General features: G+C 43.5%; 1 protein-coding gene across 9 annotated transcripts in view; it reads right to left on the bottom strand.

Annotated features, from left to right (window-relative positions):
- LOC132493189 (synaptotagmin-9) overlaps nucleotides 1-16,308 on the bottom strand; it is a 391,713-nt gene that overhangs the window by 323,634 nt on the left and 51,771 nt on the right. For all 9 annotated transcript variants that reach the window (XM_060103488.1, XM_060103490.1, XM_060103489.1 and 6 more), the window contains exons 2-3: nucleotides 9,178-9,529; nucleotides 771-1,317 (exon numbers count right to left, since the gene is read on the bottom strand). In XM_060103488.1, the coding sequence (XP_059959471.1) occupies nucleotides 771-1,317; nucleotides 9,178-9,529 (899 nt within the window). The remainder of the gene's footprint in view (nucleotides 1-770; nucleotides 1,318-9,177; nucleotides 9,530-16,308) is intronic.

Genomic DNA, 16,308 nt, shown 5'->3' with positions numbered 1-16,308 from the left:
AAGATAGTCCAATTTTCCTTTCTATTTCAGGAGCATCAATACACCTCTGCAGATAGTGAAAAGGATGCAAATGGAGTAAAAATATCACTGCTGCAATATCGTGTTTAAATGTAAACATGGATATATGGCAACACTACATAGCACTTCTGCCCTCTCTCCTGAGCTCTAAATAGGATTTGACCTTGTATAGATTAGTTTTGCCAATATCTGTAGATCTTTTCAGACTGACCTCCTTGTAACTTTGATTCTGTATTTTAAAATGTGGTGCCAACTCTTCCCAATCATTCTCACTTCTGGGATTAAAGCTGAAGATCTGATCATGGGAAATGCTGCTGAGCTGACTTGAGAACATGGCAAGGGCTTAATGCTCTCAGAGAGTAAGGCAATGGTCTCTCAGCTGCAGATAACAGTTAATAGGATGCCAGGATCCATTTAGCACAAACAACCTAAGAAAGCTCTAAAGAAAACGAGGTAAGGGGGACGGATAATATCTAATGCCTATTAGGGAATTGCTTAGAATTAGAAAGTAGAAAAGGGAGAATGTTATTAATATTGCTTTCATGAGTACTTCTCGGAAACTGCAAAATGAATATTGTGAAAGACTTGTTTCTGGAAAGGTACAAGGAGGTTTGAAGCAATAGCTCTAAGTACATTGAGATTAAATTTTATACTCTGCTCCCCCCCAAATAAAATAAGGTACAAGTAATCTGTTTGCATGCTGACCGAGAAGCGCCCTTCCCCCAACCAAAATGAAGAAATGTTAGACTCACATTGGTGACATATTCGATATCCTTCCAAAGGATGCACTCCCTGGGGAAATCAGCCAAGTCTAAGAAGTGATCCACCACCACTTGGCCGATTAAGTCATGGCGAGAGAACCTGTCAAAGTCATAGACAGAGAAGTGAAGCTTCCGGGCTACAAGGTCATTGTAGGGAACCGGAAACAAAAACACTTCATCAAACACAGGGTTCAGGGTCTTTCTGTGAACTTTAGTCTGGTGTTTTGTTTTCCGATCGGGAAGCAAATAGATCTTGACATAAGGATCTGAAGTCCCAGAAAAGTCCTTGGCGGGCAAATTGACAGCTTTGTGAATCTTCACTATGAGTTGCTCTAAGTCACAGTCATATTTTAAAATGAAGTTCAGCTTCCCACAGGCTTTGCTGTTACTCCTTTTCCCATCCTCATTATCCAATGACCTCTGCTTATATAACTCCGGTTTAATTCGACCAATTCCAGTCAACTGTTCCTGTTTTTGAAGCTGTTGGATATTGAAGTCTGGGTTTGACAGGTTGAGTTGTCTTCGGATTGAATTATGCCTTGAGTGAAGAGCAAGAGAGAACAAAGTTATAACCTCATTAGCTCCAGGTCTTTCAGAAACTTGTGCCTGGGATGTAGGTAGACTGATTAACACACTGTTAAAAGCTTAGATCTGTGAGCTTTTTTTGGCCTATATTCAAAATGCTCATCAATGCAAGTAAGCTGCTCCCCAAGGCTTGAAGCTCAAAATTGAGGCCTGGTATCAGGAAATGAACTTACTAACATGTGACTTCGGAGCTTTAAAGGTTTAATGCACTTTCTAAACTGTCTAATATGCCATTAAAGAAGTTTATTCAGCTGGTGGGAGGTAAAGATTTGTAAAAACTGGTTTAAAAAATAAAGTTATTCACCTTGATATACAGTATCATCCTGAAACTGAAATAGTTAGCTATGTGTTATCTGAAAAAGAATGGATCTTTCTCTAAATTACACAGAATTTCCTGTCACTGGCTTTTAGCCTACTAAGGCTGCATATTCGTACTGGGTCAAATCAAATCATTTCATTATGAGAACACAGTTTTTGCTCTTCTGGAAATGTATGTCACAGGATGTGTCTGCTTGTAGGGGACTCTGTTGCCTCGGACAGGTACAAGTGCCAGCTCCATGGCTGTGCTACTGCTGAACCACATGGGTGATTAGTGATGAGGAGGAAGGGTTTTATTTCTTTAACAAACACTGAGGGTATAAACATTAAAGGTAAGCTACTATAAATGTATATAGGGATTCAGTTAGAGAAGGTTGGAAACTGATATTTGCAAATTAAATATTTGCTATCAGAATCTACTCTTCACCCTATAAACTTACAGGTTTGGGTTAAAAGTTTCCCTGAAGTTCTCTTTGCCTCACCTTGTGTGGGTCCTTACAAACTGAGAAGTAGTCATTACATACAAAGTTGTCTTTAAGATTATTTCTGTTTGTTTTTAGCTCAGAGTTCAGAGCCATTATATTGTATTTTGTGCAGCCTCTCAATAACCTTAATTAAAATAGCCTCTCTCCACCAGAAGGTGAAAGGGAACAGTCAAGCTGTCTCTGAGGGGTTGGTAAATAGTTGAAGAGGCACAGTAAAGATCGGAGTTTGTCTTCTTTTCCTTTCTTAAGACCACTTTATGGGGCTTCCCTGGTGGCGCAGTGGTTGGGAGTCCACCTGCCGATGCAGGGGACACGGGTCCATGCCCCGGTCCGGGAAGATCCCACATGCCGCGGAGCAGCTGGGCCCGTGAGCCATGGCCGCTGAGCCTGCGCGTCCGGAGCCTGTGCTCCGCGGCGGGCGAGGCTGCAGCAGTGAGAGGCCCGCGTACCGCAAAAAAAAAAAAAAAAGACTACTTTATGAAATAAAGACATAAAAATGGGATTAATAGGCCCCGAAACATGTTTGAAATTATTCTCCCTTGTCATACAGATGCTGTGATGCCAAACATTCCTCTTCATCCTAAAATACCCTCCTGACTACTAATCACCCACATGGTACAACAAGAGCACAAGCACAGGGCTGTCACTTGAACCTGTCACAGCCAACACAGCCCACACCCAGACACACACATTCCCACGTGTGCAAAAACTGTGTGGTGCGAATGTTTCTCTTGTGGGATTTAAATTTCTTACAGAGAAACCCACCATCTTAAGTTTTCTCTGGATCTTTTGATTTTTCAGGGGGAGGAAGAGAGTCAGGGGAATGATGTTAGGCTCCTACAACTGGTTCTCTGTACTAGCACAGCCAGGTCCGTCCCCTGCCTAGATGTTGAACCTCTGTAGTGCTAGAATAGAGCTTTAATCCTGCTCTATTGGGATCTCTGGGCAGAAAGGTCTGGCAGGGAGCAGCAAGTATCCAGCCATATGCAGAGGCCATAAGTGGCCGGTACCAGCTCCAGCTTCCTCTGCCGTTGATTTTTCTCTCCAGGCTGGATTCAAATAAGGGCCCTACTTGAGTCTGGAGTCAGTTCCCACCTACGATGGGCCATTCTGGGTGCTATCTAGTTAGTCAATGGTGCAATTTAAATACTAAAAGTACACCTTCAAGACCAACTAGGTGTCTTGAAGCCAACTACCTCCACTGGATCTTAAGAAAGAGGACATTACTGCAATTCGACAAATTTGAATGTGCGAAGCAAGGGGTCAGGTAGGGTGGAAGAGACAGAGAGGCAAAGCCTAGTCACTGCCTTCAAGGAAGTGCCTTGCCAGGAGTAAAGAGATAGTCATACACTGACTATAAATCAGGGCAGAGGGGGATAAGAACTGACCGGAGGTTAGGGAGAGGGAGAGAGGAAGGCCTCTGGCTAGGGAAATTGTCACGGATGAGATAGTACTTGAGCCAAGCCTACCTACTTAACCTGGCCTCATACTTCTCAGCCTCCCAGCTGATGCTCTAGACCTCAACAGGGAAATTAACTAAGTTCTCCTCTTGGCTCCCAGCTTTCCAGCAGGATGGGACCTTCAGCTCTTCAGTCCCAGCAGCTTTCACCTCATACATGCCCATATCTTCCATTCCAGGCTCTATTAAGAACCAGAGCTCAGAATCTCCAGCATCCCTCCCATCGCTGGATTTCCCCTGCAACCACGGACAAGTGTACACTCTTCTACCCTCTCTCATCTCAGGGACCCCATCTCAGAGGGAAACTTGGCCTTTCCCTTCCCTGGTTTGGGGCGCCAGTGTTTACAAGGCTTTGGGAGGTCCAAAGACAGGAAAGAGAGAAGGAAATTGTGACTTCAGAACCACCACAGGTTTCTTTACAAAGTTCAAGTCACGACAGGGAAGTTTGGAAACAGGAGAAACAGGCCTTCTTGGAATCTTCCCTTGTGATGGAGAGGAAAGGGCTGGGTTGTTCTGAACAACAAACAGACAGAAGAAGGGGGAGTAGCAGACAGACAGACACAGTTAACTGACTACAAGGGCAGGAGGAAATGGGAATCTGAGGCTTTCTTGTTCTGGGATTCGGAGGCCTTTAGAGTGAGTGAGATAATGGAGATGCAGGCATCAGGCCTGGACGGTGAGGTGTGGGGTTAAGTGCAGCTGGATACACTGAAGCATGTCCTGCTCCCACCCTCCCCCAAGTTAAAAAGGCATGAAACCTTGGGGTCATCGTCAAATATTTTATCCCGTTACTAAAATGAGCCTATGTCCACCAACACTTTCTCTAAAGTAGCTCACATCTCATGTCTCTTTCCATTCCCACTGCTTCCAATTGAGTTCAGGTCCTCATCATCACAGGTCTGAACTGGACCCCTAAATCCAGTCTTCACCCCATCCCACGCATCTTATACACTCTTGCCAGATTAATCTTCTAAAGAACAATCTGAGCACTTCAATATATGTAATTGGTGCTCTTTTGTATATTTCCCCTTTCAAGGCCAGGGCTATATCCTTTCTCCCTCTTTACTACTAGCACATAACAAAGAACTTTGCACATAGCAAATGTTTAATACGTGTGTCTAGAGTAAATATATAAATGCCACAGGCATAATAGTTTCTGATAATTAAATCTCAGTAGAGAAAATACATATTTACACCTGGTTTCAGGGTCTCATGGAAGTTGAGAGAGGTCTAGGCAACTTTCATTTCTGAAGCTGTCAGTTTATTAAAATCTGAAGAAATAACTGAAAGAGTAATTCAAAAAATTATGTTTTAAATGTTTACATCTAACCAATGCTCTCAACACATAAAAATATATAGCTTAATAAAACTGTGCTACTCCTAGAGTAATTGCAGCAATTAATCCTAGTGGGCCACTTACTGGAGTTGCGGCCAGTAATGGGACTCAAATTGTCTTCTTCTTTCAATTCTGTCAGAGTATTTCTGTGACTCTAAGGATTGCTTAATTCAGAGACAAGCTCAAAAGTCTAAATGTAAGGCTCTGATGAATGTGAGACCTGGGACAGGTGACCTTCCATTGGCTTCCTACCATTATACGCTCTACTCAGTTTATACTTTTGCGTTTTGCCATTTTTGTCAGCAGAACATGAGAAAAGTGGCCTGATACTGACGAATGTACTCTGTCAGTCATTCATGAAAAATTCCACTATGTGCCAGAGGCTGCACTAGGGGTTAGATATATAGGGAGAAGCAGAGCAGATATGGTCTTTGAACTCACAGAACTCATAGTCTAGAGGGGGGTACAGGCAATAAAAAAACAATCGTAGAGTTAGAAATAGATTTTAGTCCTGTGAAGAAGTGAAAGTAAGGCAACTTGTGGGAAAATAAAGAGTGGGAGGGAGTGGAGGAAAGAACACATACTTCAGATAGGGTGGTGAGGGAGACCTTTCTGAGGAGGTGACACTTTAGCAGGGACATTAAGGCTGCAAAGGAGCCTGGCATGGCAAAGGAAAAGGAAAAGCATTCCAGGCTGAGGGAATAATAGCATGTGTGAAGGTACCAAGGCAGGAAAAGTCAGGGATACTGAAGGAACCAAGAGAGAAGCTAGTGTAGATGGAATGTGATGAGCTTTTCCGGATAAGGCCTCTTAACTGAGTCCATGTTAACAGGGTCCTCTGGGTTTGTGCCACATGGTGGCCTGGCTGAGAGGTGAGGCCGATAGCTGACAGAAGCAGACTGTGGCAGTATTACACAGGCCTTAACAGACCTGATAAGGAGTTTGTGGTGTGGAAATTGAAATTTTTTATAAAGCTAAAGTATTTTAAAGGAAATTTGAGAAGACTTAAAAAAAAGAACAACCAGATTGAACTTTCATTTTGGGACATGAATCAGGAAATGGACTAGATGGCCTTTCAAGGTTCCTTCTATTTTGAGGTTCCAGGGATTTTCATATATTTGGAGTCCTCTCATATATTTGGAGACCTCTACAATGTTCTGGTATTGAAAAGTTCTAAAAAAAAAAGATCCACATTCCCAGGATATTAGGTCATTATACAAAAGGGATTTCATCCAAATTGAAAGGAATTAACAGGAATTTTGGAGGATTCTAATAGTAATTGAGCTAACCAGAAACAGAATGCAAACATGCTTGATCTTGGAAGAACAAAAGAAAGTCATCCTGACCAGAAACATTCTTAGAAGATGGAGCAAAGCTCATCTTTAGGACATTCCAAAAGGCGGTGGTGGGAGCCAAACATATCCAAGCTGAAGAGGCCAGATGACAGTGGGACTTCCGATGCAAATGCCACGGCTGAAACTGTGCCAATCGCCATGACAGTGGGGAGGCCTTAACTGGGAGTCTAAGCTTTGTATGCTCTGGGCTGAGCAGGTGCCCAGGGAACTTTGGGACAAGTGATAACAGCTGCAGGAGGGAAGCAGTAAGAAAGAAAGTGACAGCAGTGAGAAAGTAAAGATCATAATGAGAAAGAAGGGAATAGAAATAATAACTAGCAGAGCAGACTGTTTAGAGCCATCTCAGCAAAGAGTACCCTCCCTCTCCCCAAATATGGTATGAAAAATGCTACTTAAAAAAGAATGTTAAAAATGTTCTGGAGCATCAAGGAAATTTCATTCATTTTGCCCGCTTTGTCAGTAAAAAGGCTTTGTGTGTGCGTGTGTGTTTATAACACAACCCTAAAGAATTAGGAGACCACACCCTTCTTATTATGGAAAGATCATGAGACAAAGACATGTATTTCTAGCCATAACCCATAAAACTAGGTCAGCAGTAATTTAGATAAAAATGTTTGAAATGCAAAATGATGCAAATTATCAGTATTAGGTCAAATGCAGCTGGAAAGAGTTTAGTTTCCTTATGGTAGTCAAATATTACCAAACTTGGTTTTGGCCATCAGAAGAGAAAATTTAATTGCATGGCTCCAAAACTAGAATAAGCCTAAATGTAAAATGCATTTTACAGGGATAATTCCTTCCCTCTCTCTTTTTAGTTTTCTTTTTCCTTCTACCCAATTTCTACAAATCAGTGGTGAAGATATCTAGTTTTCAGTTTTAAATGAAATCTATTTTTTGATATGCAGGTTACTTATACATTTTCCTAGGATAAACACTGTAATAATTATAGTGATATGATTGCCATCAATTCATTAGAATTATGGCAGAGTCCTCAGACCTATAATCTAATAAAAACATAGTACTATCACTCTGTATTGACGGAACTCAGATCAGAAAAATTAACATGCAGAGTCCAACCAGATAGGAGACAATTTCAATGGAGACCCCATCTGAAGGCCCTACTTACTGAAGCACTGAAAGGATTTTATCATGAGTTTGCACCACTGCACAAACTCCACGGCAGCATCAGACAGAGCTCCAGTTATATTTAAGTCTTAAATCTGAAGAGAAATCCTAATGATAAAATCTGAGGATTTCTTCTAAATCAAATGGCAAACAACCATCCATTTCCTCACAGAGGAATATTTTAGGTAAAGCTCTCTAATTCAGAATTGGAAATGATGCTAAAATAGCTTTCTGAAAAAATTAAATTATAAACTGTCATATTCCATCCTACTTAATGTGAATGAGCAGAGCCTCTAGGATAAACTTGATTAACATAAAAAAGGGTAAAATCTTATTTCTGTTTCTAGAGAATAAAAAAGATTAAAAAAAAATAACCCCAAACTGTGCTTGCACTTTACAAATAACAGCACATGCTATTCCTCCAGCTATCACTCAAGCAAGTATTTTCATTTTAAAGAAAGCTGCTTTCTGGGTCTCTTTTCCTGAAGTCTCTTATTGAGAGTGAATTGTTATATACAGTGATTCAGAATTGGCTGCTTAGCCTCAAAGCCACCTGTATGCATCTGAGTCTTGGGAGAGGCAGGTCTCAATGATGATGATGATGATGATAGCGGCACTGAAAGCAAAATGGCAGCTCAGGGTGTGGAGCAGGTGCTAGATGCAGGCCTGTGCAAAGCGTATGTGATGCACATGTTATCATCTCATTCTCAAAACCACCTATCACTGTTCCCCTCTCACAAGACGAAACAGAAACAGACGAAGGCTAAATAACGTGTCCAATACATACTTGTAGGTAAAGCTAGTTCACTGGACCCCAGAGCCCTTGCTTTTTTGTGTGTGTGTGTGTTTTTTTTTTTTTTTGCAATACGCGGGCCCCTCACTGTTGTGGCCTCTCCCGTTGTGGAGCACAGGCTCCGGACGCGCAGGCCCAGCGACCATGGCTCACGGGCCCAGCCGCTCCGCAGCATGTGGGATCCTTCCGGACCAGGGCACGAACCCGTGTCCCCTGCATCAGCAGGTGGACTCTCAACCACCGTGCCACTAGGGAAGCCCGAGCCCTTGCTTTTTAATCACTGCACTATATTATTTCTCTACTGCGCTAGAGCACAGAGCATCCAGCCCATGGAAAGAGAGTGACACTGGGCCTGGGTATTCTGGAGACCCTGCAAAGCCTGGAGATGGACAAAGACCTCCAGCCACTGTGTGGACTCTACAGAGAGCCTGTGTGTGACAGCTAGGCTAGGTCAGAGGCACGGAGAATCAACTCCATAGCACTATGAGAGCAGCACGGAAGAGTGGGTAAAAACTTGGGCTCTGGCGTTGTTTGAACCGGGGTTCAAACCCTGACCTGGGTGCTTACCAATATATGACTTTGTTTCTTAATCTCCTTGACTTAAGTTTCTTCTTCTGTGAGATGAAAATGATAATAAGATCCATCTCACACAAAGTTGTGAGCGATAATAAAATAATACACATGAAGTTCTTAGACAGTCCTTGACATGGTAAGTCTTAGCAATGTTAACTATTGTTATTATGAACTAAGTACAGACTAAGCAGCGATCAGGAACCTAACAGGAACATAGGAAGCATCAAGCTTTCCCATATTCATGTCTCTGATACCTAATGGACATGTGACAGGTTACAGGCTCCTCGGCTAGTCAATGCTACTGCTGCCAAGAGAAGGGAGCAGGGTGATGCTCGCCTTGCATCCAGAAAGGAAGGGGGCATTACTGACCGAGGTGATGAGGTTGGCTCTGTGACTTGGCGCTGTACACGGATGCCACGGGCACAGTTCTCCTGGTCCCCTGTCTGGGTCGAGAGGGGAATGTCAGGGGAGGTGTGGCTGATCTTCATGGAGGAGTCTGGACAAGGGGTGGGAGGGTCTAGGAAGCCCTCACTGTCCTCCTGCTCATTGGTCTCTGTGTCCATGTAGTTAAGAGGCTCCTGGTTGTTTTCTTTGCTACCAGAGAACAGGCCTCGTTCTCGCCACGGAACCCAGCAGAGTTTCCAAGACACGAAGAGAGATACGCCAAAGAGCGCGAGGCCACAGGCAGTGACCACGAGGGTCAGCAGGCTCACTGAGATATCTGCAAAGAAGCAAAGATCAAAGGTCAGTGGGATTGCTCCTCCCGTGCTCACCCACTGCACGGTGTGGGCAGAAAGACCCTCTCGTCCATGCCTCCGTCAGGAGAGATGGTGGAAGGCCAGGCTGGGCGTGCTGCTGGGTCACCCGACTCTGAGGCAGGGACAGTGAGGACTCAGATACAAGCACAGAGGAGGTAACCTGCAGGCATGTTTAGAAACAAACAGCCTGCAATAGCAAGAGACAGGGTGCATTCAGGGGACCAGGAATGCCCTGCAAGTCAACTGAGACCCTGTCCCTCGGCAATACACATCATTGATATTCTGGGAGCAGGATAGCTTCAACTGTCCTTAAAAATTCCTCTGTCGTCTCAGAGAGCAGTATAATATAAATTTGGGAATACATCTTTTTAAAACAAGAGAAATTAGAGTGCTTTTCCCCTCCTCTTTTTGATAGGAACTTTTAAGGGTCTAAGCAAAATGAAGCTCAAGTCCTCCCAAGCCTCAAGAATACCCACCACCTGGTGGTCAGGTGCCCAGGACCCGGGGACGATGGTCATAGTTTGGGTTTCCCCAGTAGCAGAACTGAGACAAGTATTCAAGGGCAAGAGGTTTATTTAGAAGGTGAAGAAAACACATGTAGGGAAGTAGGGAAGTAATCCAGGGGAGTAAGAAAGCAGCCAGTAAGGGGCGGGGGGGGCTTTATCAAGCCAGTTACCTCAGTGGGAGGCCAGAGGTTAAGCTGCTAGGGAGGTTCCACACCCTAGAGACCAGGGGACTGGGTTATTTATAACATCCACCCCTTCAGTCATTGATTTGAGGGCAGCTCTCAAGGGGCATTTCTAACCTGCAGCATGGGTGGCCAAGTAAGTTTCTGTGGCCAGAAAATTCCCACATTTCAAATAAATGCAGGGCTGGCCTTGGAGGTCAGCAGTCACATGCTCAAGTGTTAATGGAGTGGGGTTTTGGGGGGCAACAAGATCTGCTACGTGGACCGCAGCCCCATGGCCTCAGCTAGGGTCCATGGCAGTGCAGTGTCCAGTGGCTGTGCACCCAGCTCTCAGAACAAAGCACAACCCTCTTGAAGCTTCCACCACCCTACAGTAGAGCCAGGGAAGCTGAGGCATCGACCTGAACTCATTCCTGGCACTGTGGTGTTATAAACTCCTCCCTTTAAAGGACACACCTAACTGCCGTTGCTGGGCTCCATTACATCCTGGAGCCCCAAGGATTCTCCCCAGGTTCTGCCTTTACTGTCCATCATTAATACTTGTATTGCTTCAGCCAAAGTTTTCTGGCTGTCCATTACATGCCAGGGACTGTGCCAGGCTTTGGAGACACAATGGAGAACGCAATAGACACACTCCTACCTTCACAGGCTCATATTCTAGTGAAGGAGAAAATTAGGACTCAGTTACTTAATAGTCACAATTTCAACGAGCCACAGCACACCAACAATCCATGACATGACGCAGTTTGCATCTCTGCTGAGGCATGCACATGAACCCCTCCTGCAAGTCACTTACCTACAGAGTCAAGCTGACCACCTACTGTCTGTGTGCTTTTCAACACGACTCTGAGGTACTTGATAATTCTTATGAAATGATAAAACAATTTCTCCATGAAAAATTGCTCTTGACAGAAAGCCAGCTGCCAGGGCTGGTGATGGATCTAACGTTTCTCCTCTATGCCTCCCAATCAATCTTTGCCCTTGCGGCGAAACAATATTATGTTTCTGTTTGGAAATATGGGGGTTCCAGCTTCAACATGGGTAACTGAGCTAAAAATCTTTGCTTATCCCATTTCTCTCCTTAAATATCACGGAAATGGGATATGCAAGCTATATGACTATGGAAAACAAGTCCAGGTACCTTCTATCCATAGGTGAACGAGTAATGCAGAGGAATTTCTGGGATTGTTTTAAAGGAAAAAGCAATCAGGGCTGAACACTTAACACAGGCAAATGAAGGGACACTGAGGGAAAAATAAAAATTAACAATCTCTCAGGTGCAGAGCAAAAAAGGGCAGGGACGGGGGACAAGGAACAGAGTCACTGGAGGCAAAGTACAGGGCACCAGAAATCACACCTCATGGAGCCCCCCAACTTGAGGTGGAGGAGAGCACGGTTTGGCCACAGGCTCCACGTGGTTCTGAGAGCTCACAGAGCAGGATGGAAAATTTGTTGGTGAAAACTTCCATGACAGGTGGTAGTACTGGGGGCACAGGGAAGCAGGAGGCCCCTCCCAGTTAATCAGGCTGCCACAGCAAATACTGGCCCCCACCTCCTCCAGCGAGAGCGCCACAACACAGCGAAACCCCTTAATACGTTCCGTAATCCAAACAGAGGCAAAACCCCCTCCTTACATCCTGTTAATCACTTCAGCACTGTCTTGACACAGACACCACTAGGAGAATAGCATAGGCTGGAGGAGGCATATACCAGAAGGCAGTAAGTTTTAGGAGTGTGACGTGATAATTACATATTATCATTTACCAAATATTCAGTCTTCCACACCATAGTGCCCCCTCCAAGGAAGAAGCATAAATCCAACCCCCCTGATGTTGGTCTTGGCCACGTGACTTGCTCCGGTCAATGAAATATGAGTAGATGTGGCCCATGCCACCTTGGACCAGAGGACTCTTGGGCTCCCACCTTCTGCTGTGAGAAGAAGAGGTCTTAAATAGGGCTGATGTTTCAGCCTGGGTGCCATAAAGGAAGACTTGTGGCATAGGCCCAAAGTCCAGAATGAGGAGCACACTTAAACCTGACACACGGACTGGGGCAGGGCAGAAACTGATCCACAGATCCATGAGCAAAACGTAAATAGTTGATGCTTTATTTAAGTCACTAGGGTCTCAAAGGCGGTTGTCACCATGGCAAAAAGTTGACTAATAAACATGACCATATAATTTATTGTCCAAGACTAAGATACTTTTAAGAGGGAAAAAAGGCGATATCAACAATCACATCAACAAGAGACTTTACCCAGGATTGTCCAGGACTATGGGCACCCTACATTTAGAATTGCACCTGAGCTGTGAACTCATCAGCTTGGTACAACATGGCCTCTCAGGGTTTACTTGGCGTTGGCAACATGCTAAATAAGGTAAATCCTGGGCCCACTTCTGCTAGTAACCGTAGGGCCCTGACCCAGCTCAAGAACGATTCCAACTTGTTAGCTGACTCCCAGCTCACACACCCAAAAAACGCCTTGCTCCCAAGTCCAGTCATGGGGGATCCATGAGAGCAGGGGTCTGGTCTGAGCAGGCATTCAGTGTACATCTGATGCAGCCCACCAGAGGGCCCTGTGGCCACCTCTGTGTTTACTGTGAGTTAAGGCTGTGGCCTGTAAACTCCAGGAGCCGCTAGTCACATTCATAGTCGTGATAAATGTTTGTACATAGAGTTACTACAGAAAACGTCTGGCAAATAGCAAGAAGGTCTTTTCCTCATTCACACAAAGGGGCCATGTAGGTGAGCAGGGGGCCAGGGAGCACCTGCCAGGAGAAACCAACAGTGACCCACACAGCCACACCAACCACTAAGTGTAATCGTCGGAACTTCTGCTTGCAAACAGCTCAGGGTGCCCTCTACACACTCTATTTGTACTTTCCTCTTTTTTCAGAAAGAATTACTAGAAAGTGGCTTCAGAGTCACTAAGGCCACACATACCACCCACCTCAGACCCACAGCCTCAGGAAAGGGAGTGGGAGAATCCACTGAGAATCACAAAATAGCTTTATTTAGAAAAGGAGTTCTTGCTTAAGTTAGGTGGTAGGTACATGGCCAATTGTTTTATTATTGATCTTTAAACTACATGTATGCTATACATATATATGTGTGTGTGTGTGTATCCTTTGGCATTTATGTATATTTTACAATAAAAATGGAAAAAAAACCCAGCACATAGCAACGTCAAAAAATTATTATTCTAAAGATATTTTTCTGAAGAATAGAAAAGTGTAATTGGTCTTTCTGTCAAAGAGGCAAGAGAATAACCAGCTGGTGATTCGGGGATGAAAGGAGGCAAATGGTAACCCAGCTGTGATCCAGATCCCCAGAGGGGTTGCTGGTTGGGGGTTACAGTGCATGAAACCGTACCCAGAGCTGCCACAGAGAACATCCCTCCAGGGAAGATGCGGAGTGGGGTGCCTGATCGTCAGAACCCTTTTCTGCTGGCTACTAGCCCTCACCAGAGGACATAATGTACTGCAGCACTAATCCTGGACACCAGACACAAGACACCATGACACCCCTAGACCCAGCAGACACCCAGCTGGACACCTATGATTCCAAGGGATCCCTGCAAGCCTGAAGACTTGTTCTGGACTGACAAATATTACTGCCCAAGGAGCACAAAGCTTGAGCACCTACACTGCATATGGACAGAGGAACAGTAGTTGCCCCACTGAACTGTGAAGCAACAGGAGGAGTGTATAAACTGATGACAACGACAACAAAATCATAGGACAAATGGGCCAAACCAGCAACTTGAAAGAGGCTGACCAATCAAGCTGAGTCATCAGAATAAATAGCACTTGACATAAATTAACGCGAAAGGCAAATTAATTCCTATACTCAGTGAGATGTTTAAAATAGTGGCTAAGAGGGAGAAGCATGGTTGCAGCAGTACCCAGAATCCAACACGCCTGAGATCTCATCTGGTCTAACTAAGAAAAGGAGACTGTAGCCCTAGAATTCCACAGCCAGCCACATTATCACAAGAAGAAAGGAACAGCATTTTCAGCCATCAGTGACTCAGAAAATATAGCATTCACCTACCCTTTCCAGCAATACAAGCTACGGGAATTCTCCAAATAAATAAAAATTTATGTCAGAATAGAGAACCCAAGAAGGGAAGGGCTTTCTAGATAAGATACATACTTACATACTACGTATCACAAGAATTAGTGATAAGCAAAGAAGATAGTAAAAAGTGTATTAAATCTGAATAATTGCTGGTTTTGAGGTTATGACATTTAATGGAACTGGTAAGGAAAGCAACACTTAAAAGAGCAAAGGAATGGTAACTATACACATAAATTCTAACAATTTCAACAACACGTGGGAGATGGAAAAAGGAAGGAAGTAAAAACAAATTAAATGGCCTACATTGTTAGCAGGGAGAGATGACAGATACTTCAACTCAATGTTGATAAGGAAATATAGGTGCAAATATGTATATAAAATATTTAAGTGAGACTGTGATTCATAATGGTGCATATGCATATATATTTATCCATATATATCCTCTCTTTCCTGACACCCTGCCCCCGTTAAATAATATGAAACAAATAAAAAGTATAAACAATCACAAAGAAAATAGCATGGGATGATCAGCAAACAAGGTTTAAAATTTTTTTTTCTGAAAGACAGTATGTGGATGGAGCTGTGGTAGAGGATGCCACAGGCCGCCCCACCCAAAAACGCAGAGGGAGATACACCTGAGGGGCAGGCAACCTGGCCCACTAAACTCATACAGGCTCAGGACACAGACATTTCCAACGTCGTAGCAGCTAAGACTAAGATGTTGAGCTGAAAACAAGGGCAGTGGCTGAAAATCTTCACCAAATACTGTCCAGTCTGCTAGGGAGAAACCAAGGCAACTGGTATGAGAACTAGTGCCCAAGAGTAGAATCCTCCATATTCTTGAAAAAAAAAAAAGGAATCCCTTATATCCCCTTTAAGTAAACACTCCCTCATAGATACATAGCCTTACGGTCAGCTTTCCTACTGCCTCAGTATTAAATGTGACTAAATTGCAAAGAAACACCAGCCATAGAGAGAAATCCTACAGCAACATTAACATATAGAAGCAAAAAAAAAATGTTCCCAGAGGAAACAGAACTCAGGAAGGAAACAGGAACTTTTAAAACATTTCATTCACAGGAAATTTCCACAATGTATTTCCATAAAATAAGGGTGGACTACTAGTAAATGGAATGGAGAATAAAATAAGACAAACTTCGTAGGGAAAAAATAGCATGACTGCTAAAACAAATAAAAAATTCAGAAGAGAGTAAAGTCAGGGAATATGTACCTGAATATGAACCAAAGATTCAGGAAACTTAGGCAAAACAAATATGAGCTATACAATATGTACCCAGGAAGTCTAAAAACTAAGTTTTCCAGAAGGTTAGGACACAGAAACTGAAGGTAAAAATCATCAATTAAAAAAAAAATTCCTTAGAATTGAAGGACAAATTGATAGGGGTGCACCAAGCACATAGAGTAAAATAACCCTACCTTAGGCCCATTATTGTGAAATTTCCAAACATAAAAATCAGAGAAAAATCACAAAAGCTTAAGAGACCAAAAATAATATGAACTCAAAGACATTGGAACTATACTGGCATTGGACTTAAAAATAGATAATGGAATAATGCCTGCAAACTTCTGAGGAAAAATTACGATCAAGTTAGAATTCTATACCCAAACACAACTATCAGTCAAGTGTGAGGGCCAAAAAAGTCACTTTCAGACTTACAAGAATTCAGAAAGATTACTCTCCAGGCACCTATCATAGGAAGTTATTTAAGGATGAATGTGTGACATTAAAATGAGATAGAATACTCCCTCTGCGAGAGCACTGGAATCACAAATAACTGCTGAACAATCATTGACAGGAAGACACTGGAACTCACCAACAAAGATACCCCACATCCAAAGACAAAGGAGAAGCCACAATGAGACGGTAGGAGGGGCAAAATCACAATAAAATCGAATCCCATAACTGCTGGGTGGGTGACTCACAGACTGGAGAACACTTACACCACAGAAGTC

The sequence above is a fragment of the Mesoplodon densirostris genome, chromosome 7, assembly GCF_025265405.1.
Source record: "Mesoplodon densirostris isolate mMesDen1 chromosome 7, mMesDen1 primary haplotype, whole genome shotgun sequence".
Lineage (NCBI taxonomy): Eukaryota > Metazoa > Chordata > Mammalia > Artiodactyla > Ziphiidae > Mesoplodon > Mesoplodon densirostris.
This window is presented reverse-complemented; position numbering and strand designations above follow the sequence as displayed.